General features: G+C 47.7%; 1 protein-coding gene across 1 annotated transcript in view; it reads left to right on the top strand.

Annotated features, from left to right (window-relative positions):
• Positions 1-26,923, top strand: part of NEK11 (NIMA related kinase 11) — a gene marked incomplete at both ends in the record, with an annotated part of 215,264 nt that overhangs the window by 16,954 nt on the left and 171,387 nt on the right. The window contains one exon of the mRNA XM_080696621.1: positions 18,858-19,023. Within this exon, the coding sequence (XP_080552747.1) occupies positions 18,858-19,023 (166 nt within the window). The remainder of the gene's footprint in view (positions 1-18,857; positions 19,024-26,923) is intronic.

Raw genomic sequence — 26,923 nt, 5'->3', positions numbered from 1 at the left:
CAATAGTCACCCCACTGCGCTAAGGAGGAGCCACTCATCTCCTCCGTTTTGATGCTGTTATCTCTAGTCCCCTTCTGTGTACACACATGCACGTGCGTGTGTGTGTTTGTGTGTGTGTTTCTGAGCGTGGAACTCAGGGACTTGCAGAAGCTCTCTACCACTGAGCGACATCCCTAGTTCTTATTTATTTATTTAAATAAATAAATAAGAAAGGGTCTCAGTCGGTTTCCCAGGCTGGCCTCAAACGTGACAGCCTCTCGCCTCAGCCTCCCAAGCAACTGGGGTCACAGGTGTGTAATCTCCATGCCAACTTACCCCATTCTTTTTTGTAAATAGCTCTATAGGATGTTCCCTGGTGTGGCGGTAGTATAATTATTAGCCTTTTTCCTGCCAATGTACATTTGGATTATTTTTATTTATTTATTTGTTTATTTTGTGGCAGTAGGGATGAAACCCAGGGGCTTTCTATCTCTGGGCTATTTCTATCTCCCAGACCTATTTTCTATTTTATTTGGAAACAGGGTCTCACTGAGCAGCTGAGAGCCTCACTAAGTAGCCTAGGCTGGCTTCGAACCTGTGCGAGCCTCCTGTCTCAGCCTCCCAAGCGCGGGGATTACAAGCGTGCGCCACCACGCCCGGCTTATAGTTGGATTCTTAGAGTCTTTTGTCATTAAAAACGTGACTGCAGCATTAAAGAACACTGGGTGTTCATCGTTTCACAAGTGCCTCTCGGCTTCTTGCACGCATTTTCACGTCGACACAGAGGTTCCTGTCCTGCTCTGATAGCTCTGCTCCAGGGGGCATGCGTTTCCTCTGCTCTTGGGGTGTTCTCTGGGAATGAGCGATTGCAGCCTCCTGGTGGGTGGCTTTTTGCTTTATGAATAACTGCTGGGAAGTCACAGCGACCACAACGTGCCTTTGCCATTCCTTGCTTTCCTGGTTGCGATAGAAGAAAATATGTCTGGTGACAAATTGTTTATAAGCAGAAATCTTGTGGTTACATGGTCTATTTGTCTTGAAGGTATTTGGTGTAATGAAACACCTTGGGCTGTGAGTTTTGTGAACAGCCTCAGTTTCCTCCAGACTCAAGGCCCAGCGCGCCACGCTCTGGTACCTTGGGACTTTTAGCCCATGTTCTACGTTAAACGGAGTTCCACGATTAAACTAGTTTGGAGAACGCTGGGTTCCACAGAGTTGAGCTGGATTCTTTGCTGAGGGACTCTTGGGATCCTGAAGTCCTCGGGGGTGAACAGTGACCGACCATCAGAGGTGGAGGAAGCCCCGGCATTTCCCAGACGCGCGTGATGTGGACCGACTCCCCTGCCCCAGACGTTCTTACTGGCGCGAGTGCAGCGAGAAGCCCGGTTGGGGAAATACTGCCCACGTGGGCACAGAGGGCACCGCGTCGACACGAATGGCCACACGCACACGGGGCATTCAGGTTTACAAAACAGTGAGGGAAATGAAAATCAAAGTCACTGTTGTAGAATTGGCCACACGAACAGCAGATGGTGGTAAAGTGACACGCATACCAACGGTGAAGACAGTGTTCCCAGTGGCAGTGTTAATCCAGGTCTAACATGCCTTCATTTGATTACAGTCTAATACTTTGGTTTCACTGGCTAAATGAATAAAAGGCTAAACGAAGGTCATTAACATACTTTTACTCTCTATCTAGGAACAGCACAAATCAGCTGAGAAATAAGTTTGGAAAAACCTTTTATCTTCACAGATCCTTTCAACCGGCATAACTTTTCTTTTTTTTCATCCATGCATTAGGTGAACATTCCAAGTTTATGTACATGGTATGATGTACATGTGTTCACTTTTCTTTTTTTTTTTCTTTTTTTTTTTTTTTGCGGGTCTGGGGATGGAACCCAGAGGCATTTAACCTCCGAGCTACACCCCCTGCCCAAGTTTTTATTCTTTATTTTGGAACAGGGTCTCACTGAGTTGTAGAGGGCCTAAGTAGCTGAGGCTGTCTGTGAACCGCGATCCTCCGGTCTCCGCCTCCCAAGCGCGGGTATTACAAGCGTGTGCCAGGATTGTGCAGGTTCAAAGCCAGCCACGCTGGCTTAAGAGACCCTGTTTCCAAATAAAAATATAAAATAGGTCTGGGAGTGTAGGCCGGAGGTAGAAGGGTTTCCAGGAACCCCAGTATCACACAAAAAAGGCAAAAATCATAAATTTAATCGAACTTATCTCTCTACTGTTCATGAGCCTGGCAAGGAGCAGTTTCAGTTGTTCCACAAGCCTCTCGCTGGTGCTGCCAAAGAGACTCTGGGACCTTGGAGACAGTCACAGCCGTTGCCCCTCATGAATTGGCGTTTGGACCAAAGGAGGAGATGGACGCCAGTAGCTCTATTAGGAGGACCCACAGGGTGAGAGAGATCAGTCTCTTCGAAGTTGAGAGAAGCTGGGTTTGGTGGCGCACGTTGGTGATCCCCACACTTGGGAGGCTGAGACAGGAGGATGGCACAGGTTCGAAGCCAGCCTCAGCTACTTAGTGAGGCTCTCAGCAACTTAGTGAGACCCTGTTTCCAAATAAAATATAAAATAGGTCTGGGAGTATAGCCCGGAGGTAGAAAGCCTCTGGGTCCCACCCCCAGTACCACAATAAGTAAATAAATAAATAAATAAATAAATAAATGGCTAAAAAAATAGAGCTGGGTTGGGGATGTATGTCGGAGGTAGACTGCCCCTGGGCTCCGTCCCCAGTACTGAAAAAAAGAAGTTGAGGGAGCTACCTCACTTCCATTCTTTCAAGTTTATTAAACTCTGTGACAGAGGGCGACAACAGCAAAAAGGAATGTGTTTTAAATATTTATACTTAGCATATAAAATGCAGTAGAGCGTGATTGTAAGATAGTTTTAGGAGTGCTGTCAGTTTTCATTCTGAGTGTGTTGTAGTTAGGGTGGCCAGAACTGGGGTACACATTTAAACCTGTGTGGTGAACAGCCCTTTAAGCCATCAGCATGTCTCTGGAGCTCCACCTTGCAGGGAGGTCTCCATGGGTGTGCTAGGAGTCAGGTGCTTTCTCAGGGACATTTTGTTTTCCAGAGTCGGCATCATCCGGCCCCTAAAGAGAGTCTGCTCTTCCAGCAGTAAAGGGTGTCCCTTTAACAGAATGACTGATATGGGAGTCCTCAGGGACGCCCCCACTTTGAGTCTTCCAGACCCCCTCTTTTATGGCTTTTCTTGGGGGACGGATGGCTCGGATGCACAGCAACTCTTTTATCATGGTGCTACCCCAAGGTGGGCGTGCCACCTCTTGGGAGATGTTGTAGTGTGTAAGCAGGGCTTGAGACTCCCTGAGAGTCAAGTCCTCTTGGCCAGAAACCACCGGGCCCATTCTCCCTGGCTGTGCCGGAGAACAGAGAGGGGCTGGTGCTGTGCGGACAGAGGTGGAGCTCTGCCTCCAAGGGCCTGAGGTTCCTGCCTCGAAGGAAGACGTGGAGGTGGGCCAGAGCAGATGGCCGCCGTGTGCAGCGACACAGTGACGGGGAGGGCGCCCCTGCTCTCCTTGGCTCTGAGTTTAGGGCAGGCAACAGCAGCTCACCTCAGGGCTGTTTGGACATCATCAGGAATCTCCCTTCAGGCTACAAATTGCTTATCATTCTATTTTACATAAATAAACCCCAGTGACTAAACTTTGACTTTTATCAAAGTTCCCCAAAGGCAGGATAGTCAAAAGAGGGAAATCGCTGCTGATTGCAGACCCCAAAGAGCCCCTGTTAGCCCAGCAGTCTTCACAAGGATGTCTGTCTGAGTAACAGAACTGTCCTTGTTTCTTTATTTATATTTTTGTGGTACTGGGGATGGAACCCAGGGGCATTCCACCTCTGGGCTACACCCCCAGCCCTACTTTTTATTCTTTATTTTGAAACAGGGTCTCACTGAGTTGCAGAGGGCCTCGCTAAGTAGCTGAGGCTGTCCTTAAACCATGATCCCCCTGTCTCAGCCTCCCGAATGCTGGGATGACAAGCGTGCCCACCACGCCCGGCTCGAGCTGTCCCTTGTGTTCAGAACTCTAAAAGAAATCTCCGCTTGCAGATAGGAGTGCCCGATATTTGGCAGATGAAATGGGAAGCATGTTTTTCCCGGGTGACTGAAGATTGGCGGACAGTGTCGCATGTGATTGCTCCTGCCTGCCACGTCCTCACCCAGCTCCCAGGGGTGTCTCCAATCTACCTTTTCTCTGCGCTGTTACCTTAATTTACATCTTTAGAGTTTAGCATCTTATGGTTACTTCTTGGCTGGTGAATTACTCTATTTAATTTCCTCAGGCTCAACGATAATGGCTTTTAATACGGCTCTTTGAACGTCGATCTCCTGGCAGAGAGCTTATGACTTTTGAGTCCTCCTGTCCGACCAAATTTAAGTGATGCCCACACTCCAGGAGCTCCATAGCTGGACTCCGCCTGGACTGTATTACTCGTTCCCCACGCTGGCCCGCCTCCTCCTGGGGCCTCCTTGGTCCTGCTCACCACTCCGTCCTTCCCCATCCTCTCTGTGGCAATCTGACAAAAGACTTTGATGGCCTGTGGCTGCCGTCCAGGGCTGTCTTCCTATCTAAGGGCTGGAGTTCAGGATCCTACAATTGTTGCCTGATGAGTTCTGTCTCTCTCTGCCCATCAATTGGGCCTTTGGGTTTTTCTTTCCTTTCCTTTTCTATGGTACTGGGGCTTGAACCAGTACCATCCTACCTCTGAGCTATGTTCCCTGCCCTTTTTATTTTTGTTTTGAAATAGGTTCTCACTAAGATGCTGAGGCTAGCCTCAAACATCAGATCCTCCTGTCTCTGCCTCCATGTCCTGGGATTACGAGAGGGCACCTTCACACCAGGCTAGGATTTTTTAAAAATATGCTCTGTGTTGCCCACTGTCCCAGTGTCTCTTGAGTCCACTCACTGTCAGCTCAGTCCTCTGTCAGTTGCTCATTGGGCACTGAGCAGGCTGATGTCCTAGACTCGGAGGTAGGTGCCGGTGTCATCCAGATGAGGAGCCTCAGATGGGCCACTCCGGGGACAGCAAAATGGAATTTGTGGCTGCAGTGCCCTGGGTCCAGCACCGGTGCTGACGGCCAGGGCTGCCTTAAGAAAACACCACAGCCCGCATAATTGTAATAGTAGGACTTTATTTCCTTACGGTTGTGGAGGCTGGAGGCTCCTGGTCAAAGTGCCGGTAGGGTTGGTTCTGTGGAGGCCAGTCTCTGGGCTGGCGGATGGCTCCCTCTTACTCGGTCCTCAGCCGTGTGTGTGTGTGTGTGTGTGTGTGTGTGTGTGTGTGTGTGTGTGTGTGATGTCCTGGTGCCCCTGTCTCTCTCTCCTAAGTCACCAGTCACTGGGCTGGAGCTCACTCTGCTGGCCCGATCATCTCACAAAGACGTGGTTTCCAAGTAACAGTTGTAGTATGAGGGTCTGGGGGTTGGTTCTTCAACATAGACATTTTTGGGGAGCACAATTCAACCTGTCAGAGGGATAGTGAAAACATTCTAAAATTAGATATCTGAGATGGTTGCCATTGGCATTCCCTGGGTGGGGGACACACTAAAAACCATGAACTTGTATATTTAGAAAGAGTGAATTTAATGGTATGTGAATTATACCTCGATCAAACCGTTAGGAACAATTAGTAAAAGCAAAATTGGACATGGGGCTCTCCTTCAAATAGCTACAGCTCGGTCAGGCAAAGACGTAAGCCAGGGACTTGGAACCCGCGCAGGACGTGCCCGACGGGGGTGACATACCATCAGATAGAGTGGAAAAGACACTCTGGACGGGAGCACGCAGGACTCAGACGCGCAGGATGAGCATGGGCTGGGCAGAGGCGGGCAGGGAGGCCGCCCGAGCAGGGGCAGCACAAGAGGAGCCACAAAGGCAGGGAACCCTGGTGCACACGAGGGGCTCAGGGCATGGGCGCCATGTCCCCTCAGCCTGGTCTGTGCTCAGTTTATCGGAGTTTAAGCTGCTGGATGAAAATTGCATTAAAAAAGGTGGAAAGAGCCTTGGCCGTGGAGTAGACGCTGCTGTCCCTGAGTCCTCACTTCTCTGCCAGCTTTGGACAGCTTCCTAAACCATCCAGTCTCAGCCTTCCTATCTGTAAAATGGGAAAAATAATAACCATATGGTTCTAAGTCTTAAATGAAGGATGCGAAAAACGTTCCCAGCACATTTTTACAAGTTACCGCTCCAAGTTCGTTAGCTGGGTCTCCTTTTTCCTGTTCCCCAGATCATCTGATTTTGAGAGCCCTTGACATGTAAGTCAACACTGATTGAGCTAACTTGGGTGACAATACTACCCTTGAAATGAGGTTCCCAGGCCTGAACACAAGGGGCCGCACATGGCAGCAACTTAGGATATGAAGACCTCTCATCCACTTGGGAATAAGCTTGGAATCTCAAAGAAATTTCTAGCAGGCACAGCACGCTCCTGTCACATATTGAATTGGAGGTTGGGGTGCAATTCCCTTTCTTATCTACTCTCTTCTCTTGATCCCTGTGATTGAATTGTGCTCCCCCCAAATGCCTCTGTTGAAGCCCCAACCTCCAGACCCTCAGACTACTCTGAGCCATCTGCTTTGAAGCCAGGTGTCCTATGTCTAAGATTTGAGGATTGGCTCTTCCTGGCTCTTGACTGCAGGGTTAGCCTTCCAAACTTTAATGCTGCTAATTTCCAGCTCATATTTCAACATCCTCGATCATTTTGCAAGATTGCTTCTGCCTTGTATCTATTGATTACACTGCCTGGCTTTGCGTCAGCTGCAAAGTTGGCCCGTCCATCTCTTTGGATCTTCATTCAAACCGCGAATAAAATGTTGTTGGTGAGAGTCTTGTTAGCGATAGGCCTGAGCGGCAGTACACGAGGTTATCACTTGAGATACGGCCTGTGACCCAAGACTCTGGCACATTCTTCCCACTCATCCAACCAGCTATCGATCCGCGTGAAGACTGCATGTCTCCCGTATTAAAAGAATATCACAACACTGACATCTGTCAACATGGTGTCATCAAATGGGCTGAATTCCTGATACAGCACAACCAGTCGCTTCTCTCTCATTTACCAATTAAACAGCCCGCGCACGAGAAGAAACTGAGTTAATTTGGCTTCTCCATGAACCCATGCGAGCCCCTGCCAGCCCCTGCCTCATGTTTTAAATGTCCTGAGCCATCTTGTCTAGTCACCAGTGCTCCAGTTTTGCTAGAGATCTGTGTCAGGCTTATTGCTGTCCTGTTTTTGGAAGATAATTTGTGTAAAAAGTGGAACGTGCTTTGGGGACCTCTTCCTTTTTTCTTGTTTTTTCCCCCCCCAGATTACCAGCCATGTGCAGAGACTGTATTTTTCGAGTTGCGTTGTCAGCGTGTAGCTCCCTGGGATCAGACCCCCTGACCTCAGAGGCAGCCTCTCACGGAGGTTGTTGTCCTGGACCCGGAGGCGTGCTCTGCTTCCTGTTTCTACTAGGTTTGGCTTGACACTCAGCCAGCCTGTGCCTTTTCCCGAAGGCCTCCCTCTCCGTATCTCAGTTGGTTGGTGTTTTTTAAAACAAGGGCCTTGATAGTCTCTTAGCACATTGCACGGTGCCAAATAACCGCTCTGAATGTGGCCGTCGCCGTTCACCATAACTGTCCCCAGTGGCTCTATTTTAGTGGGTAAATGTTTTCTGAGGATTCTCCCATATCTGGGCCTTGATTCTCTTTTTAGGTGCTTGTTCAGCCTTTCAGGAGTGTGACATCTTCTTGTACTCTTTAGTTACTCGTCTCTGCCCGCCCAAAGAATGGCACACTCCTTACATGCAGAGGCCCTACCTCTGACAAGTCGAGCACCTGGCAGAGGCTGATGTATCATATACACAGGCACCAGCTTAGAGACTGAAATGAGGGCTTGAGAAGCTTTTCTTAGACACCCGAGTGCATTGCTCCCTGTGAAGGTTGGGATTCTGTTTCTGGATGAATTCAGTTTTTGTGTATATGGTACTGGGGATTGAACCCAGGGACGCTGTACCTCTGACCTCCATACACGCCCCTTTTATATTTTCTTTTGGGACAGTTTCTTGCTAAGTTACCCAGGCTGGCCTCAAACCTGCGATCCTCCTGTCTCAGCCTCCAAGGCACTGGGGTGGCATGTGCTCCAGCGCAGCCAGCTTGAGTTTCTTTCTAAGAACCTCTGATGTCCTTGGCAGTGAACATCTCCACTCATAGGACTGAAGTGAAAACTGGCTTATGTCACCAAGGGTCCAGGGATTGAAATACCCTGGGATTGACAAGAATTGTGTCTCTGCCATTACCACCCATAACAGCCATGGTGTTAATACGGAGGAGGGGGGAGAGGGGGTACTTGGGCTGTCTTTGAAGCGCAGGAGCAGAGCTCTTGCTCTATTTGTGTGCCTGTCTTCCTTGTTTCCTTCTCCCCCTCTCCTTGCTGGTCTAATTTTCTGCTTTTTATGGAAGTTATATCAAGTCATCTGTGGAGCGAGGCTGAGTGGAGATACATAGAATAATAAATCCCGTAATGAGAAGAGTTGGAGGGTGAGTGGGCAGCTGTGATTATGGCTGCCGGGAACACGGACGTGGCCCGGCCAGGGCGCTCGCCCAGGGACATCTCCAGACTGGCAGGCGTGGGCTCCCACGGGTGTTGGCTGTGGAGGATCTCGGGGTGTGCAGCCAACCTCGCAGCCTCTCCGGGCTCCACCGTCCGGGTCCGTGCTGAGAGCAGGGGCCTAGCGGCGGCCCCAGGCCCTATTAGGTGAGCTTCCGTGGTTCTCGGGGTGCAGGGGCACCTGCCGGCTTACCAGCCTGCTCTTCACATGGCCGCTCCCCCAGGCCTCGCGACACCCTGGCAAAGCTCTGGACCCTGCCCGCTTGGCACCATGCGGCTCAAACCATGCTCAGTTCCTGGACAAGCAGCTCTGCCACGACGACCTGGGCCTTGTCAGTAATGGTGGCGCCTCAGGCCCTGCCCAAATGCCGTCATCCCAGTCCTTGAGATTTTTTTGTGTGTGTGGTACTGGGGGTAGAACCCAGCGAATTCTACCTCTAAGCGACACCCCTAACCCTCTTTTTATTCTTTATTTTGAAACGGTCTCTCTAAGTTGTGGAAGGCATAAGTAGCTGAGACTGGCCGCGAACCCAGATCCTTCTGTCTCAGCCTCCCGCATGCTGGGATCACAAGTGTGTGCCACCACACCCGGCTTGGGATTTCTGTTCTTAAATGACACATCATAATTGGACATATTTTGGGGGTACACTGTGATATCTCAATACATGTATAGAATATATGACTCTCAGATCAGAGTAATTAGAATATTCATCATTTCAATGAAATTTCAGTCTTAACCATTGTTTGTGTTGGGAATATTCAAAATCATTTTTCTTTCAGAGAGTTGTGTGTGTGTGTGTGTGTGTGTGTGTGTGTGTGTGTGTGTGTGGTTCTAGGGATGGAACCTGGGGGCCTTCTACCTCCAAGCTATATCCCCAGCCCTATTTTTTATTCTTTATTTTGAAACAGGGTGCCATTGAGTTGCAGAGGGCCTCACTAAGTAGCCGAGGCTGTCTGTGAACTGTGATCCTACTGACCCAGCCTCCGGAATGCTGGGATTCCAAGCGTGCACCACCACGCTCGGCTCAGAGAGAATTTAAAAAATCATTTTCTTCGTGCATGGCAGTGATACCCATGGTGAGGGTCCACATGATAGACACATGCACTCAGGTCTTGGGGCGGCTCCCTCCGCAGCCCATTCTGCTCCTCCTCTTCCTCCTTCACTGCTGGGGAGGGTGACAGCGCCTTCTTCATCTAGTGCCGTAGTACATGTGCTTTATTTTTATTTATTATTATTATTATTATTATTATTATTATTATTATTATTATTATTATTTTGTGGAACTGGGGTTCCTGGAAGCCCGTCTACCTCCGGGCTACACTCCCAGACCTATTTTATATTTTTATTTGGAAACAGGGTCTCTTACGCCAGCGTGGCTGGCTTTGAGCCTGCGCAATCGTCCTGTCTCCGCCTCCCAAGTGCGAGGATGACAAGCGTGCCCACCACGCCCATGTACACGCCCGTGGTTTAACTGTGCTTCTGCAAGCCTCCCTCTCCCCTTCCGTCCCCTCCCCGAGGCTCCTCCAGGACTCTGCAGCTCCCTCTTCACGTTTTTCCAAAGGCCTCTATGTTTCCTATTTTCTTTCTAGCTTCCACATATGAGAGAAAAAATATTCAAAATAAAAGTCTGACAAATTATTCATCAGAATACTGCATTTTGAATATTAAGCAAACACTAATTGCAGATTTGGAGCATGTAACGATAGTAGCACCAGCTAACCTGATTATCCTAGGCAAAGTAGTTCTAGCATCCTTAATGACACTGTCGCGGTCTTTCATTTCCTCGTTGACATAAACAGAATCTTCATTTGCACAAAACTCAGTGCCTTTCCAAGTGTGAGCAGAAGGAGCAAGTCGTCTAGAGTCTTACATTACAGTACTTTATTATTATTTATTATTTTTATTTTTGTGGTACTGGAGATTGAACCCATGGGCATTCTACCTCTGAGCTACACCCCCAGCCTGATTTTATTTTTTTATTTTGAAGCATGGTCTCAATAAATTGTAGAGGGCCTCACTAAGTTGCTGAGGCTGGCCTCGAATCTGAGATCCTTCCGTCCTTCTGTCTCGACCTCCCCAGTATTGGGATTACAAGCATGCGCCAACACATCTGACTTTCAATACTTTATTTTTAAGGCATATGACTATTTCTCTATTGTCCACCAATTTTTTGTGTGTGGTAGTACTGAGGATTGACCCAGTGGCTCCCCACCTCTATGGTCCATCCCTTCCCCTCTGCCCTTTTTCTTTTTTATTTATTTTGAAACAAGGTCTTGCCAAATTGCTGAGGCTGGCTTCAAACCCGTGATCCTCCCGTCTCAACCTTCTAAGTCCTGGGATTACAGGTGTGCACCCCCACGTCTCGCCATGGTTCAACAATTTTAAAACGAATGAGCTTGTGCACTTGAACTTTTAAAACTGCAGCCCGCGAGCTTGGCGTGGTGGTGCATCCTGCAGTCCCAGACAGGAGGCTGACAGGTTTGAGGTTCAGCATGCAGGAATTTAGCACGACCCCGTTTCACAATAAAAAATAAAAAGAGCTGGATGTGTAGCTCAGAGGTAGCTCCTGGGTGCGAGTCACACGCATGCGCACACACCAGCCTGACTCTAAAACTCACAAAAGTAAACTTGCAGGGATGTGGTAGCCGGGACAACTTTTCAAAGGTAGCATTTCACCCCGTCGATAGGAAAGGCACATTCTGAGAAGAGCTTGGCCCGTCTGCATCATGCCTCTTCCCAAACCGCAAGTCTGGACCTTTCTAATTGGCAGTACTCTCGAGTACTGGTAGGATTTTCTCTGACTCTCCAGTGATAATTAATGAAGAGCAGACATTGCCTCATTAGTGCCTCATCAGAAGCAAAATCATCATTCCACTCACCGGACGCGGGCTTTGTATTTGAGTCTCCCTTTTCTCTAATGCTAAGGAGGGGAGGTGGCAGGAGCTGTTGTTGTTCTTTGAAAAATGAAAAATTTTTTGATTGTCTTTATTATTAGGCATGGCAGCTCTCTCCACTAACATAGGAAAGGAGAAAGCTTAGGAGACCAAAGGCTGCTCTCTGGAGTTAGCGGTGTGCTTGCGCCCTCGGCAGGTAAATGGCCCCGTGTGTCTTCACTATGACCTTGGATAAATGATCCAACCTTTGGGACTCTAGTAGGCTCAGGTGCTTCCATTTTCTGCTCTGAGAAGGTCCCGTCTAGCTTTAGAAAGGTAAAAATGCATAGCATCCATCCTGGATTGGGGGGAAAGTAAGTGCAGGCTTAGGAATGTGGGTGGCGGGCCGCTCTGGCCGGCCACTGAGAGCAGCTGAGCCCAGACGTTGCCCGGCTGTGATTGCCGCCATCTTTCTTTGTCTGTGTTCAAGTTACCGTCGGCTCCTACGTGTAAGCCGCCTTTTCCAGCGGAGCTCCTCCAGCCTGTGTGCTAGAAAGCAGATCCTTAGAAATTCTCACTTTCTGCTTGATGCGCTGCCGATCTGCGCCTGCAAGGCAAAACCTTGGACACAAAGCTGTCACTCCCTCCACCTTTACCAGCAGGATTTGGGGTGCTCTTGGACTGGATCATTGGATCATCAACAAACATCCACTGTGTGTCAAGAATTGTACTAGACCTTGAAAATACAGAAATGAATGGGGGTTTTTATATCAGGCCAGGGGGAGACAAAAATAAAGGAATATGAGAACACATACCCCCAGAGACACAGTGGCGAGGGAGCTGAATTTTGAAGGGTGAGGAATGTGGACCCTTAGTTCCACTCAGCATATGAGGCAGCACCCGGAGCTGGGAATTCTGTGGGAAGAAAGTGTGAGCCTGGCCATTGAGGGCCTGCAGTCCAGCAAGGGGAGGCATTGCATTAACCAAAAAATGTAAATGTAAGTAGATGTCATCCCAGGACGCCTGGGATCAGAGGGAAAGGACCTTAACTTGGACCTGGAGGGTCGAGAAAGGCCTTGGGATGGGAGGTTTCTACAGTGCTTCAGCGTGAATAAGTGTTGCCCACAGCCCTGGGAATTTAGCTTTACCTTCCTTTAAATTTTAGGATCAGCTTTGCTCTCCTTGCATATAATGAATTCGTCCTTCTTTGTATTAAATTTGAGGCTTCAGATTATGTAAAGCAAAATAACTCCTTCTATTGGTAATTTTCCCTCTCCTCTCTTTCACCAGAAAACTAACGATGTATATTTATTGAAACCATCAGGGGACCTCTTTGAATCTTACAGGCCAGAATTATATTGAATGCCTAACCAATCCTTGATAAGGAGAATAAGATCGCATGATTGGTGCAGACCCATCATGATTTCCCCAGAGGGCTGGAGAGAGGCCCTCCCGCCCTCCCAGGGCTTATGGCGATGGGGTGTAGGGTGATGGCAGTGTGGGGCAGAAAGCCAGCAGTGCCTTGAAAATAAGCCACTATACTCATGATTTTTCCTGTCCACATAAATAAGAAAAATAAAATTGACCACTGTCTCAAGGTGCGGGGGAAGATGGGTGGGGGAGGAAGAGCCATAACTGTATTTTTTTTTGGTGGTAATGGGGATGGAACCCAGGGGCCTTCTACCTCCGGCTACACTCCCAGACCTATTTTATATATATTTTTATTTGGAAACGGTCTCTTGAGCCAGCTGAGGCTGGCATCAAACCTGCACGATCCTCCTGTCTCAGCCTCCCAAGGGTGGGGATTACAAGCGTACGCCACCACACCCAGCCATAACTGGTTTTGAGGGAGAAATTAAAATGGACTCTGGTAGGAAAGGGGTTAAACTGGGGAATGAAATTGACCAAATTCTGCTACATGCACGTATGAATATGTAACAAGGAATCCCACCACTGTATCTACTACACCAATACAAAATAAGGAAAAACCCACAAAAAATGGGCCCTTCTAGGTTCCTGGACATAACAAGAAAATTTTTAGAGTGGAAAGTAGAAAGACATTCCCGAAGGCTGTCCTCCATGAGGAAGCGCTCGGTCGTGTTTGGCTGGAGGAGAGGGGAGGGCGTGGTTCTCAATGAACTCCCTCAGGAGACCCCAGCAGCCTGCTGCAGTGGGGAGGAGGGAGCTGCCCTGTCTCAGGGGTGTGTGTGTGTGTGTGTGTGTGTGTGTGTGTGTGTGTGTGCACGCACAGGCCTTGGCCAGAGCAGACGCTGGCTTTGTAACTCCCCCATTAACGTTTTCTTTGTTCTGAGATTGAATCCAAGGGTGCCCCACCTCTGAGCTATACCTCCAGCCTTCTTCATTTTTTGATTTTGAAACAAGATCTTTCTAAGTTACTATCTGCTGGCCTTGAACTTGTGATCCTCCGGTCTCAGCCTCCCACGTATTGGAGTACAGATGTGCGTCCTGGGCCTGCCTTTCCCCATTCATTCAACACTCAGGTCTGGCGTAGACTCTTTGGTGAAATCCCGGGTGAAAGGCTTTACATTTCCCTTCTCCTGTGACCTCGGAGGAACCTGTGAAGAAGGGCCGACATGGTGCATCCTGAAGGCAGCTCCATCGGTGCCACGGATGCCCTGCCAAGGACTTCAGCGAGCACTGTGCCATCTCTCGCCTGCAGACATGCGCTCAAATGGCTTCTGTTTCGAATTTATCCAGATGGGAGCACTCCGTGAGCTCTCATGACAATTGAACATCCTTTATTTTGGCAGTATCTATCTTCAAACCTCCTACTCCTGAAATTTCTGTTTATTCTCTGCTCCTTAAAAATGAAAGGCAACTTGCACAATATGTTATAGTACCAGCACTGAAACGCTGCATGGAAGTTGTCACCACAAATAAAAATATGATCCAGACAGGAATCAGAAATAGCATACTCATCAAACAAAGTATCTGAAATAAGTCTACTCTTATTTCCTCCCCTTTAGCTATATTAGTATTTGCTTAATATATATGCATATGTTTATGCACGTGTATATACATATAAATAATATTTCTATTTGCTATTAAATGTTTATCGACTAAATCCATCTTGAAAAGCATGAGAAATGGAGTTTTTTTGTAGGATAGAATCGACTTGCAGCTAATTTCTCAATATTCAGGACACTTTATTTTACTTTGTCTAGGAATGACTGTATCCTACCTATCTTCAGTAGTACAGATAAAGTAGACAGGAATTTAAAATGGAGGAAATGTCCTTTGATTTCATTCCCACGGAAGATGCCATTGGAGCCTTGCTGGTCCCCCCTGGGCACTTAGTATTTCCTTGTGCATGGACCTGGTCCCCCCTGGGCACTTAGTATTTCCTTATGCATGGACCTGGTCCCCCCTGGGCACTTAGTATTTCCTTGTGCATGGACCTGGTCCCCCCTGGGCACTTAGTATTTCCTTGTGCATGGACCTGGCCTCTGACAGCTAGCACCTGCCGTTCTGCCTTCAGGCTCTCTCCAGCCACAAAGGTCTCCTGTTCTCTGGCAGAACAGAGAGTAGGGAAATTAATACTCCTGGGGAGTGGTCATCACGAGGGAATTATGGGAGTTGGTAGGTCAGTAGTCCCGCCCCTCACTCCCGCTGCCCCATAGGGCATGGAGACTCTGGGCTTCATATTCTACACAAGCACGGATGCGCCTCTGCAGAAGAGTTTCAGGTTTTCGCTTCACATCCCACAGTGTGTGTAGCCTGTGGCTTGTATGTGTGTGTACTCTAAGGAACACACACACACACACACACACACACACACACACACACACCTTATTAACTTTTATAGCCTATTCAAATAATGCAAATACAGAGACTTCTCTACTGGGCATTGACCTCCGCAGGGCAGAGAGTAAAGAATGCTAAATTTGTTCCTTTGTCTACGCGGGATCCACCTGGGAGGCGGTGACTCCGCAGCAGTGAGGCTCTGGTCCCCTCCACTCCCAGCCTGTCCACAGCCTTCGCTGTGGAGTTGGCCAGCTGTTTCTGTACTAGCTGGCCCTACCTTGGGGCTGCGCTCCCTCGGAAGGCAGGGCTTTTATCCTTTCCATCTCTGTATCCCCAGCCCGCAGCATGGTGTTTGGTACCCAGGAGGCAGTGGATAGATGGAGAAGTGACCAAGTGTGGAATCCTCCTCGAGGCCTTTGGCAGCGGCTGCCTGGGCCCCGTGGGGAGTCTGAACCCCATCTCGGCAGGACTTGCTGCTCAGTTGTTGACGTGCTCCTTGTCTGCGCCTCACCCAAACACCGCGCTCCCGCTGCGTCCAGAGACTGCCCGTGCTTGGCATCGTGGAGCAGAGGGGTAGACAAGATGGGCCGGAGAGTTCCAGTCCCCAGATGAGCTGGGCTTGGGGGTTTTACTGTTAAAACTAAAAGTATCTCATATTCATGTCCGTCATGATGAACCTTTAATGTTTTGTTCTCTGGTCACAAACATTAAAGACATACTTTTGATCTTCTAAGGGAAGGAAGAAAAAGCAGCTGAAATAAATTTCCATCAGGCCAGGCATGGTGGCACACAACTTTAATCACAATACTTGAGAGGCGGAGACAGGAGGACCACGGGTTTGAGGACAGCCTCAACAATGCAATGAGACCCTCTTTCAAAGCAAAATAAGAAGGGTTGAGGGGCAGTATAGCTCAGAGATAGAATGCTTCTGGTTATATCCCTAGTACCAACACACACAGAAAATGAAAGAGAAAAACAGGAAGAAAGGAAGGAAGAAAGAAAAAATTCTATCTGTAGTGTACCTTCCACTACCTTCCAAGCTTCCCCCTAGCCATTCCTTTATATATTTTTAGTTTTCCCATTTTTTAAATCAATGTACCAGTTAAAAAATAAATATTACTCTTTGCCATTATATTTTATGTTCCTTTATTTTTAAAGTTATGTTAAAGGAGATGAAATAACTCTAAAACAGAATGTTTTCCACTGATAAGATCATTTAGTGTAGGGGGGGGAATACTGGGGATTGAACCCAGGGGCATTTTACCTCTAAGCTTACACCCCTAGCCCTACTTTATTTTATTTGGAAACAGGATCTCACTAGGTTGATGAGAGTCTCACTACTTGCTGAGGCTGTCCTCGAACCTGCACCTCTCAAGTGCAGGGATCACAGGTGTGCACCACCATGCCTGGCGTTTGACACAATCATTTCTACCTAGGGATTGAGCCCAGGGGCATTCCACCTTTAGCCACAGCCCCCCAGCTCTATTTTATTTTATTTTTTTTGGAACAGGGCCTCGCTAAGTTGCTGAGGTTGTCCTCAAACCTGTGATCCTCCTGTTCTCAGCCTCACAAATAATGGGGTCACAGATGTGTGTTTCCACGCCCAGCTCTCTTCACCCTTTTGCGTGAATCACACTAATAGTGTCTTGGTTATGTCTTCCAGGTTTATCTTCTATAATGGAGAATGAATTTAGAATGCTAGAATTGTACATGTTTACAAACTTTTTTTTTTGCACTGGGAATTGAACCCCGGGGTCTTCTCCCTTTGACTTATATGCGTAGCCCTGTTTGTTTTGAAACAGGAGGGTCTCACTAAGTTATGGGTGTCATCTTTGAACTTGTGATACTCTGTCTCAGCCTCCCAAGTTAGCCAACATTTTGGAACCGTCCTGTCATTCACTCGAGAGTGAAGTTTACTTGCAACTTGTCATTATCAAGTTTTTTGGTAAGCGTCTGACTTAGCTTTCCTGGCACAAGATAACGGATACTCATTTTCATCAGTTTATATCATGTGAAAGTCATGCTTTTCTAATAGCACAATTGGCATAAACAGACTCGAGGGTAAACACAGCGATTTGGGTAAAAGCATCTCAGCCGGGAGGCAGGAGCGGAGGGTGCGTGCGAGAGCCCTTGAGCCGGGGGCGCCCCCTGGGAAGGCCGGGTGAGCGTCACAGTCTGTGAGAGAACGACGGCTAATTTGAGTTGGTCAAAGGACCTCTAATTAAGAGAGTTTCTACTGTAAATACATCTTAATTAATATGCGTAGGTGTGACAACATTTTTTAAATTCATTTTGCAAAATGTAGTTCGGGTCCTATAGAGTTTGCCTTAATGAGCAGCTGGAGCTCACTTGTAATCAGCAGAGTGTGCCTGCGTGCTTATTGGTGTTCGGAAGTGCTTTCCCTGTCATCCAGTGAGCGCTGAGGACCTGGTCATTGGTTTGTTCATCCGACTATTTTCTCTTAGATGTGAAGAGGTAATGTTTTGGCCCACTCCTCATCAAGCTATCTCAGAGCTTAAGTTAGTGATTTGGAAGCTCAGTGAGCCCTTCCACGTATCCAGCTTCGAGATTCTCAGCACCCATCAGTGTTTTCAGTTCTCCTAAACACTGGTAGCAATAAAGCATGATATGCTTGGTATAGTGGAAAAATAAATATATAGTATTCCTATGGCTATTAAATTGATAGCTTTGGAAAATTTTAGAACTGAGGGAATGAGAGAAGTGTGTATGTGTGTGCGTGTGTGTGTGTGTGTGTGTGTGTGTGTCTACACCTACAAAAGAGACACAGAAGCAGAGAGACAGAGAGATGATAGGCAAAGAAAAATAAGGCATGCAGAGACGATTTCAGTTCATATGCATATATATTTAGAGTTATTCATTTATTATTTATTATTGTGGTACTAAGGATTGAACTCAGGGGCATTCTATCTCCAAGCTACACCCCCAGCCCTATTTTTTAGTCTTTATTTTTGAAACAAGGTCTCTCTGCATTACGGAGGGCCTCATTAAGTAGCCGAGGCTGGCTACAAACCTGTGATCCTCCTGTCTCAGCCTCCTAAGGACGGGGATTACGAATGTGCGCCATCATGCCCTGCTTTATTTCTTTTTAATATACTCTTACAGGTGCATTGCAATCTCACATCATAGTGAAGTTCAAAGTTTTAGGAACATATTTATATACAGATTTACACATAGACCTATATACACAAGGAGGAGAGAGAGGGAGAGACAAATAAATTGAAAAGCAAAGGAAAACAGGGGATTGTAGAAATCAAGGATACCGAGACTGAGGAAGGGCCCCAGAGAGACCCGGTAGAACCCAGCTCCAGTCAGACAGAAGAAGGCCCTCTTCAGCAATGTTGCGTAGGATTAGCTGTGTGTCTTCCTCCTACAAAGCTGTAGAGGGCCACGGTGTGGAGGCCAGAGGCCTTGGGAGGCCGTGTCACTGGTGAGGACAGGGCCCAGCCGGAGACGCAGAAGCCTGCCAGGAAGCACCAGGCCTGCGAGCAGGCCACGGCCTGGCCATTGGTTCCGTGACCCCACACCGCTGACTGTATCATATATATTCAATGTGTTTTTTTTTTTCCAACTCTGAACATATCTAACAATTTTTTGGGCTGCAGAAAGGTGCTAAAAGAAATCTCCGTTAGAGAACTAAACCCCAATGAGACTGTGCAGGCCAACTTGGAAGCCCAGCTCCTTTCCACGCTGGACCACCCGGCCATCGTCAAGTTCCATGCCAGCTTTGTGGAGCAAGATAATTTCTGCATTATCACGGAGTACTGTGAGGTGAGGCTCTTCTTCTCTCTCGGAAATCTTCATAACAATCTGTTGCATAGTGAAAAGCCTTATGTAAAGAGATGGCTCAAAAGTTCAGTATCACACTGCAAGTTGAACTGTAAGGACTCAGGATCTGACGTCTTGCAGCTAAGAATAATCATCTCTCAGTATCTTTGACAAAACTCATTTCTACAGAGTGGTCTCCATCCTTTGTCAAGTCGAGTCTGAATGCATATTTTTTTTGCAGAAGAACGTTTAACATTTCTTAGGGTTAGTACCCAAACCTCCTACAATAGCCTACTGACTAGATGGACATTTAAGACCTATATCAGAGGCCTGGACAGAGCGGAGCCATCTCTTTAGTTTTAGATTCTAGTTCCATGCCTTCTCCCCAGTGGCAAATGACTCGTGTGCCCCACATAAACGCTTCCTGTTTGTCCATTTGTGATTTGTGGCTGTATATTCTTTGCACATTATAGCTTTGTATTTTACTGAGCTCTGACTGAACATGAAGCTGCGTGGACAGGAGCAAGGGGGCGCAACTGGTAGTGTGTGGTGGCGGAGCACATCTGTGTGTTTACTCCTGAGAGATGTGTGTGTACGTGTGTGCACACACGTGTGTGTGTGTACGTGTGTGTAGGAGGTTACAGGGACTGTAAGATGACTTAACTAGCCGGTCGTGGTGGCGCACGCTTGTCATCCCAGCATTTGGGAGGCTGAGATCGGAGGATGGTGGTCCACAGGCAGCCTCAGCTACTTAGTGAGGGCCTCTGCAACTCAGTGAGACCCTGTTTCAAAATAAAGAGTAAAAAATAGGGCAGGGGGTGTATCTTGGAGGTTGAATGCCCCTGGGTTTCATTTCCAGACCCGCAAAAAATAAATAATAAATAAATACAAATAAAAATAAAGATGACTTAACTAAAAAACGATCTCCCGCAACATTCTGGGGGGTAGGGTTAGCCACATCCTCTTTGAGAGAGCCATGGGAATGTTTAGAATGAGTTGGTCTGCTCCCATGTGGTGTTTCTGGGACCACGCAGCAATGATGTTGGGAAGGTAGACATTGCCCTTTAGAGGAGAAGGCCGGCACATTCAGGTCAGAAACTCTGGAGCGCCAAATGAAACCTGAGCCTGTGTATTTCAGAGGCTGAAGAGACAGAAGGAAAAACAGTCCAGAAGCAGAGACAGCAACAAAATCCAACCTCGCGCCCTACACATCCATTGGCGTATTTCCCAATATGGAGCCAGTAGCCCGGGTTATCTGGATGAGTTTGAAATATTATAGATCTTGACCATTCCCCGTCATATCTGTCTGTCCAGCTCAGCCTTCCTAGGTGTTTCCTCATCCAGATCTTGTTCCTCCTGGAGGAAAGTGGGGGAAAAAAAAGAAAAAAGCCAGGTCCTGTGGGTGTCATCTCTCTGTCCAGTGAGCTGTTGAGAAAATCAGCAAGATAGTGGGGGGCATAGAGTGGCGGTACTGAACAGCGGGCCACCCTGGCGGGTAGGATGTTCATCTTCAAAACGACAGATACTTAGGCATGCGTCTGGACCGTGACCCACCTGCTAGAATGTAGTGTGTTTTCTTCTTTAGCCCCTTCAGTTATTAATGGTCTTATTTCAGAAATAACCGACTCCTACTGCTTATGACGACCACGGTGACCTCCACTGTTGCTGTGGCACATTTGATCTTTCAGACTCTTTCTTGATCTTAAAATATTTTAAACATAGTCAACACTGTTTGTCAGAACTTTCTGCACTGTAAAAGATGATAGAAATGGTCTGTATTGTCTAATTCTTCAGTCACTAGTCACGTTGAAGTTCAGTGAATGTGACTGAGAAGCTGGATGGTAAATTTTATGTACTTTTAATTAATCTATACTTATATAACTCTGTGTGGCCAGTGGCTATCATATTGGACAGGTCTAGATGGTACTTTAGAAATTTATTTCCCTGCCTTCATTTTAAAATTTTCTTTTATTTTCATGTAATGTTGAACTACCAAATAAGTGACAAGAATAATACAGTAAACCCCATATACTCTGCATCTGGACTCCCTAATGCTATATTTTCCACACCGACTTTATCCTTCTATTCCTCATTCATACATAATTTCCTGGAGGCCTAGGAGGCGGTAGGATGTGTGTTTTTATCATTCTAGCCATACCTATATACTCTGTTTTTCTTGCTAAACCGTTTGACAGTAAGTGTGTTATAGTTTGACTTTTGACCATCTTCCAGAGGCTTGTGCTAAGGGCTTGGTCACAGCCTGTGACACTGAGGCGATGGAACCTTTAGAAGGCAGGGAAGCAAGTTAGGTCCCTGGGGCGTGCCTTGGTGGGACATGGGGACGCTGGGCTCCTCCCCTCTCTCCCTCCTTCCTCACAGCTGGCTCACCATGTTCCTGCCCCAGGCCCAAAAGCAATGGGGGCAGCTAGCCAAGGACTGAAATCCCTGAAACCAGGAGCCAAAACGAACCTTTAGTTCTTTAAGTTGACTTTCTCTGGTCTTTGTTGACATGATGAAAACCTGACTGACTCGAAGTCTCAGACATGACACCCCTGTGCCCCTGATACTACTGGACGCCAGTATTTTCTAGGACCAAGGACCTTCTTTAACTAGCCAGTGCATAATGATCAAAACTCGGAGAATGAACACAGAAGCGATGCATGTGGTCCAGTGGTTCTCAAAGTGGGTCCCAGGCTAGTACCTTCCACATCACTTGGGAAATATAAAATCCTGGCTTCTAGCCCAACCACACTGAGTCTGAAATTCTGGGGGTGGAGTTGGGCCATCTGTGTTTTGGCCGGCCCACCAGGTGAGTCTGAAACAAGTGGAAGTCTGGGAACCACCCATCTGATTCGCAATTTCTATTTAAATTTAGTGCATGCGGTCCGATTACGTCCTTAGAAGGGACACTTCTATAAAAACGCTATATTGTCACCTAGGATCCAACCGGGGATCCTCCGCTTTAAGTTTTAAGCGATGGTGGTTTCCATGGACCGAGCTGCTCTCCCGAGGGGGTGTTGCCATGGTGACGGCTGCAGGCTGCGCTGGAGAACAGCTGTGGGGCTTCCGAGCTGTCAGGCAGCCAGTTGCTGGGCTTCTGTGGAATGGTGTGGGCAGACTGCTCCCTTCTTGTTAACAGAGACATTTCTCATTTTCAGACACAAATTTACTCTTAACTTGCAGGGCCTGACATTATCCTCTTTATATTGAGGTAAAATAATAATATAGGAAGTGGCAGGTGGCCAGACTTGCGCCTCATAAAACATGTCATCACTGTTGGAATGGCTGGCCTTTTCATCTCCAAGTGCCCTCTGCTGTAATTTAACTTGGGACCTTTCAAGACTGAAACCTGGGACCTCGACATCTACTGCCCAACCCCTCGGAGACATCCCCTCAGCAATGTGGGTAGGAAGCAAGCACCCAGACTCTCACAGCTCATCAAGGGTTAACCAAGTCTTTAATGAGGTGGAGTTTCCAAAATACCAAAATGGCAGTGGTGGCGCACACTCGTCATCCCAGTACGTGGGAAGCTGAGATAGGAGATCGCAGATTCGCCGCCAGCCTCATCTGCTTAGCGACTCAGTGAGACCCTGTTTCAAAATAAAGAATAAAAAATAGGGCTAGGGGTGTAGCTCAGAGGTCAAATGCCCCTGGGTTCCGTCCCCAGTAACGCATAAAAAAATAAAAAAAAGTGTTACCGACGGGCTCAGTCCTTGTGGGAGGGGCAAGTCCACTCGCGGCCGGGAGCCTCAGAAAGATGGGGCAAAAGGCAGGTGATGTCCTGCAGAAACTTATCTGCAGCGATTCTTTCCCCTCTATGAATTCCCTAAGTTTTTAGGTATGACGTTTGGGAAAGAATCTGAGGCGGACAAAGGCTTCTTGAGCCAATGACACTTTATTACAAAAACTCCAAGAAATTTATACCCTTCACCAGTAAAGTTAATAGTAAGAGGAGAGGGAGGTGGGTGTAATCATTGTGAAATAATAATGAATGACATGTAAACAAAGGTAATAAAACTAGTCCTTCAGCTGGCTGTTGATCTTCGAGAGATTAACTCCCTCCGGATTCTTTCTCAGGTTTTGCAGATAAGCAGTTCCAAACAGGCATGCCCAAGGCTTGGGGGCTTCTCGGGGAAACTTCTTTGACTTTCTTGGAACTTTCCATCTTTTGGGCTCAGTTCATATAGCAAGTGTGGGGAGATGGTGGTGATTCAGGTGGATGTGATGGAGTTTCTTCAGGTGTTGGCATTTTACCTTCTAAATCTGAAAGCTTAAGCAAACTCACAACACAGTTTGGCAGGCAAAATACCACAAACAACACCACAAGGTTCTTGGTTTTAATTGTCAGATGTATTTCCTTAACTGCTGAACACTCTTCTTTAGACACAAGCCTATTAAAGGTCTATCCATCTTTAATAATCCATTTCCCTGTCACAAACCCTCTGCAACCTGCTTTTAACCTTCTAATTCCTTCCTTTCCCAGTTGGGACTTTCTTATGATAAGCTCTTCTTCATGCAAAAATGCTTTTCTTACTCTTACGGTATTTCCTTTCCTTCATACATATATACTTAAAACGTCTGTCCTTTATTTTGTCATATTCATATCTAACCATGCGGTCAGTCTCTTATCTCCATGAATGCTCATACTGAGGTAAAAGTCAACAATCTTTCTCCTTGAGTCTATAGTATTTGGGCAACTAAGTTGTTTATCAACTAAATTGCTTTACGGTCACACACAAGGTTTTTATCTTCTCTGTCTCTAGGCAGGATCTCAAGGGTAAACAGAGTTACCTTAAACTGAGCTACCTTACCAGAGTTAATAGCTTAACCTAAATTAGTGATTGGAATGAGGGTCGGAGGCCATTTGTGATTGCTGCAGCTGGAATGCTTATCACAGCATCTGAGTTCTGGCCAGTTTTTATTATTATTGAGCAGAGCCAAGGACGTTTAGACAAATTATTAGAGAATTTATTTCCTCAGACTCAATTTCTTTCATAGTCCTGTTCTCACATCACCGGAGCAATTCGTGTAGAGAGTTAAAAGAATACTAGAAGAATAATAGTTATGCAAGAATATCTAAAAGTGGAAAGATGCTTTTGGCCAGCGAGCACACCTTCTCTCGGGGCTTATTTCTCACTTTGAGATTTTGCCTATTTAACTGCGAAAATGCAGATGCCGAGAGAGCATGGCTTTTGCTGGTATCTGCAAAAAAGGTTTCAGATATTGGTGTGCTCTAGTTTCCCCCACCCTGGGAGAAACTATAGTCACTTGCTGCCCCCTGTCCCGGACCCACCGTGTCACACCCTTCGTCTCTGCTGAGGCCGCTCTCCTCCCCAGTGCTCTTCCTCCTAGCGCCATGTCTTCACCTCCTGCCCAGCTTCCTGGGGCCGGGTCACAGGCTCCTTCTCTCCTTCCCCTCCCACAGACAGGCCCCATGCTCTCCTGGCTAGAGTCAGTCCCCAACCCCACGTCCCAGCTCTCCTGGCATTTTTATCTTGTATAAACTCTCAGACTCTCAACACGAGGGCTTGATCTCCTCTTGGTTTTTTTTTCTGTATCACATCACAAGCCCGCGGAGTGAACTAAGACGTCAGCGCTCAAGATATTCCTCTACATTTGCTTATAGCTGTCTTCAACTTTGTTCTGCCAAACACGGATGGCAAAAGATAAAACATTGGATCCTCCCATCCATTATCTGGATCAAAAGTAGTTTGGCCTACTAACCAGGTGTGGTGGGACATGCCCGCAATCCCAGGACTTGGGAAGCTGAGACAGGAGGGTCATAGGTTCAAAACCAGCTTCAGCAACATGTGAGACCCTGTTTTAAAATAAAAAGGACTGTGGTCTAGCTCAGGGGTACAGTGTCCCTGAGTTCAATCCCCAGTACAAAGGGAAAAAAAGCATTTGACCTACTTATTTTGCTCCTGTACCTAACCGTGGACTGCACCAGACACCTGTGAGGTACTGTCTCAAGGTCTTCATTTGGGCACAGATAAAATATCCCCAGAAACTGGTGCGATTATATTAATAGACACAGACAGATTAGGTGAGATCACTTCTCTTCAGGGGAGAAGGGAGTGGTGGTGGGGAGAAGTCAGGGCAAAAAGCAATACAAGCTTGACTTGTCTGTTCCCTGCCTGATGATATTAACATAGAGAAGCAAAAATGACCCCCAGAGCCGGGCGTGGGGGCGCACGCTTGTCATCCCAGCATTCGGGAGGCTGAGCCCGGAGGATGGCGGTTCATGGCCAGCCTCAGCTACTTAGCGAGGCCCTCTGCAACTCAGTGAGACCCTGTTTCAACAAGAAAAAGGCTGGGAGTGTAGCTCGAAGGTACAATACCCCTAAGTTCCATCCCCAGTACTAAAAAAAAAAAGATATGCATATAAGAGCAGTTGTGAACCCTGGATGCACTTTAGAATCATCTAAAGAGCTTTCAAAAACCCTTGGGCCTAAGGCCCACCTCTAGAAAGTGTGATTTAGATGCTGTGTGGTGTGGCTCAGGCAGTGGTGCTTTGAAAGCTCTCCAGCCAGAGTAAACATGGAAACACACAGAGTAACAGAGTAATGAGCCTGGGTTGAGGGCCACGGAGCACGGCCAAGGCGCAGGCCGAGGGCAGGGAGTCTGGCTCTGGTTGAGGTGGCTCTATGGCCAGAATCTTATTCCTAAAATTCCCCAGCCCTCCTCCTCGCTCCCCAAGCGTCCTTCCAGTTCCACGCCAGCCGCCCTCGCTGGCCTCTTCCAGCAGGAAAGCAGGCGGTCCCGAGCTCGACGGGAGCCCGGCAACTGCAGTTCTCCCTGTCTGTGCGTCATTATTGGTCCCTCCTGCCGTGACGTCCACAGAGGCGGTAGTAACGAGGGTCTTTCCAAGAGCCATCGCTGTGCCCCAAGTCTGCCACATACAATTCCCAGACACAGCGTGGGACAGCAGAGGTGATATGATGGCATTTCTCGAATGAACTTGTCTGGCGGCCAAGGGAGTCCTTTATGCCAATGGCTAAAACCTCTGGTGTCATGGTGGGGGTGTGTGGCCAAGGTGCTGTTGGAGTTAATGCAGCAAGACACGACTCCCTCCTTGAGGACGTACGCAGGGCTGGCCTGTGGTACTTGAATGAGGGAGTGGTGGGGCCAGGACAGTGTGATAAAGGCTCAGAGGGAGGGCAGCATGGAACACGGCCTGGCAACCTCGGCTTCACCTCTAACTGCAGTGTGTCTGCGGTTAAACGTATCCCTGACGTTACCAACGCGCATAACTAGAGTTCAGTCATCTAAACCAGGAAGCTGACGTTCCATCTTGTCCTTTCCAGTCCCGGTCCAGGGTGGGTCTGGGCTTTCACTTGTGCTTCCTTTGTCTCTTCTTGTCCGTGACAGTCGCCCTTTCCTGGCTCGGTTTTTATGACCTCGATGACTGGTTGGATGGTGCTGGCAGGTTGCTCGCAGGATGTCTGTGGCTGGCTTTGTGTGCTGTGTGCTCATGCATGAATCCAGCGCCCACACTCAGGACGTGGCTGACGGCCGCGGGCGCGACGGGTCTGCTCAGAGCATCGCCACGGGGCTCGGGCTGTGGCGCGTCTCACGATGGCGGATGGTAACCTGGATCTCCTGGTGAAGGTTCTGTCTGCTGGGCTTCCCTGTAAAGTTGCTCTTTCCCATTTGCAGACTGACAAATCTCTTGAGATACCTGGAGATGATGCTGATACCCTGCTTCTCCTCAGAACTTCATCCACCTTGGTTAGCGTCTTTCAGGGGAAATTGCCTGTGGTGTTTTTTATGGTAGCGTTTGCCCAGTTGTGATTGTGTGCTTCCTTAGTCTTTGTACGTGAAGCACTTGAGGTTCTCCTGTAAGGAGAAGCTGACCCCTTCCTTCGTGTATATGCCGACTTAATGACGTACTTGTGTCAGC

This window comes from Muscardinus avellanarius (assembly GCF_963383645.1).
Source record: "Muscardinus avellanarius genome assembly, chromosome: 5".
NCBI classification, from domain to species: domain Eukaryota; kingdom Metazoa; phylum Chordata; class Mammalia; order Rodentia; family Gliridae; genus Muscardinus; species Muscardinus avellanarius.
Note: the sequence above shows the minus strand (reverse complement) of the source record. Positions and strands in the feature narration are given on the sequence as shown.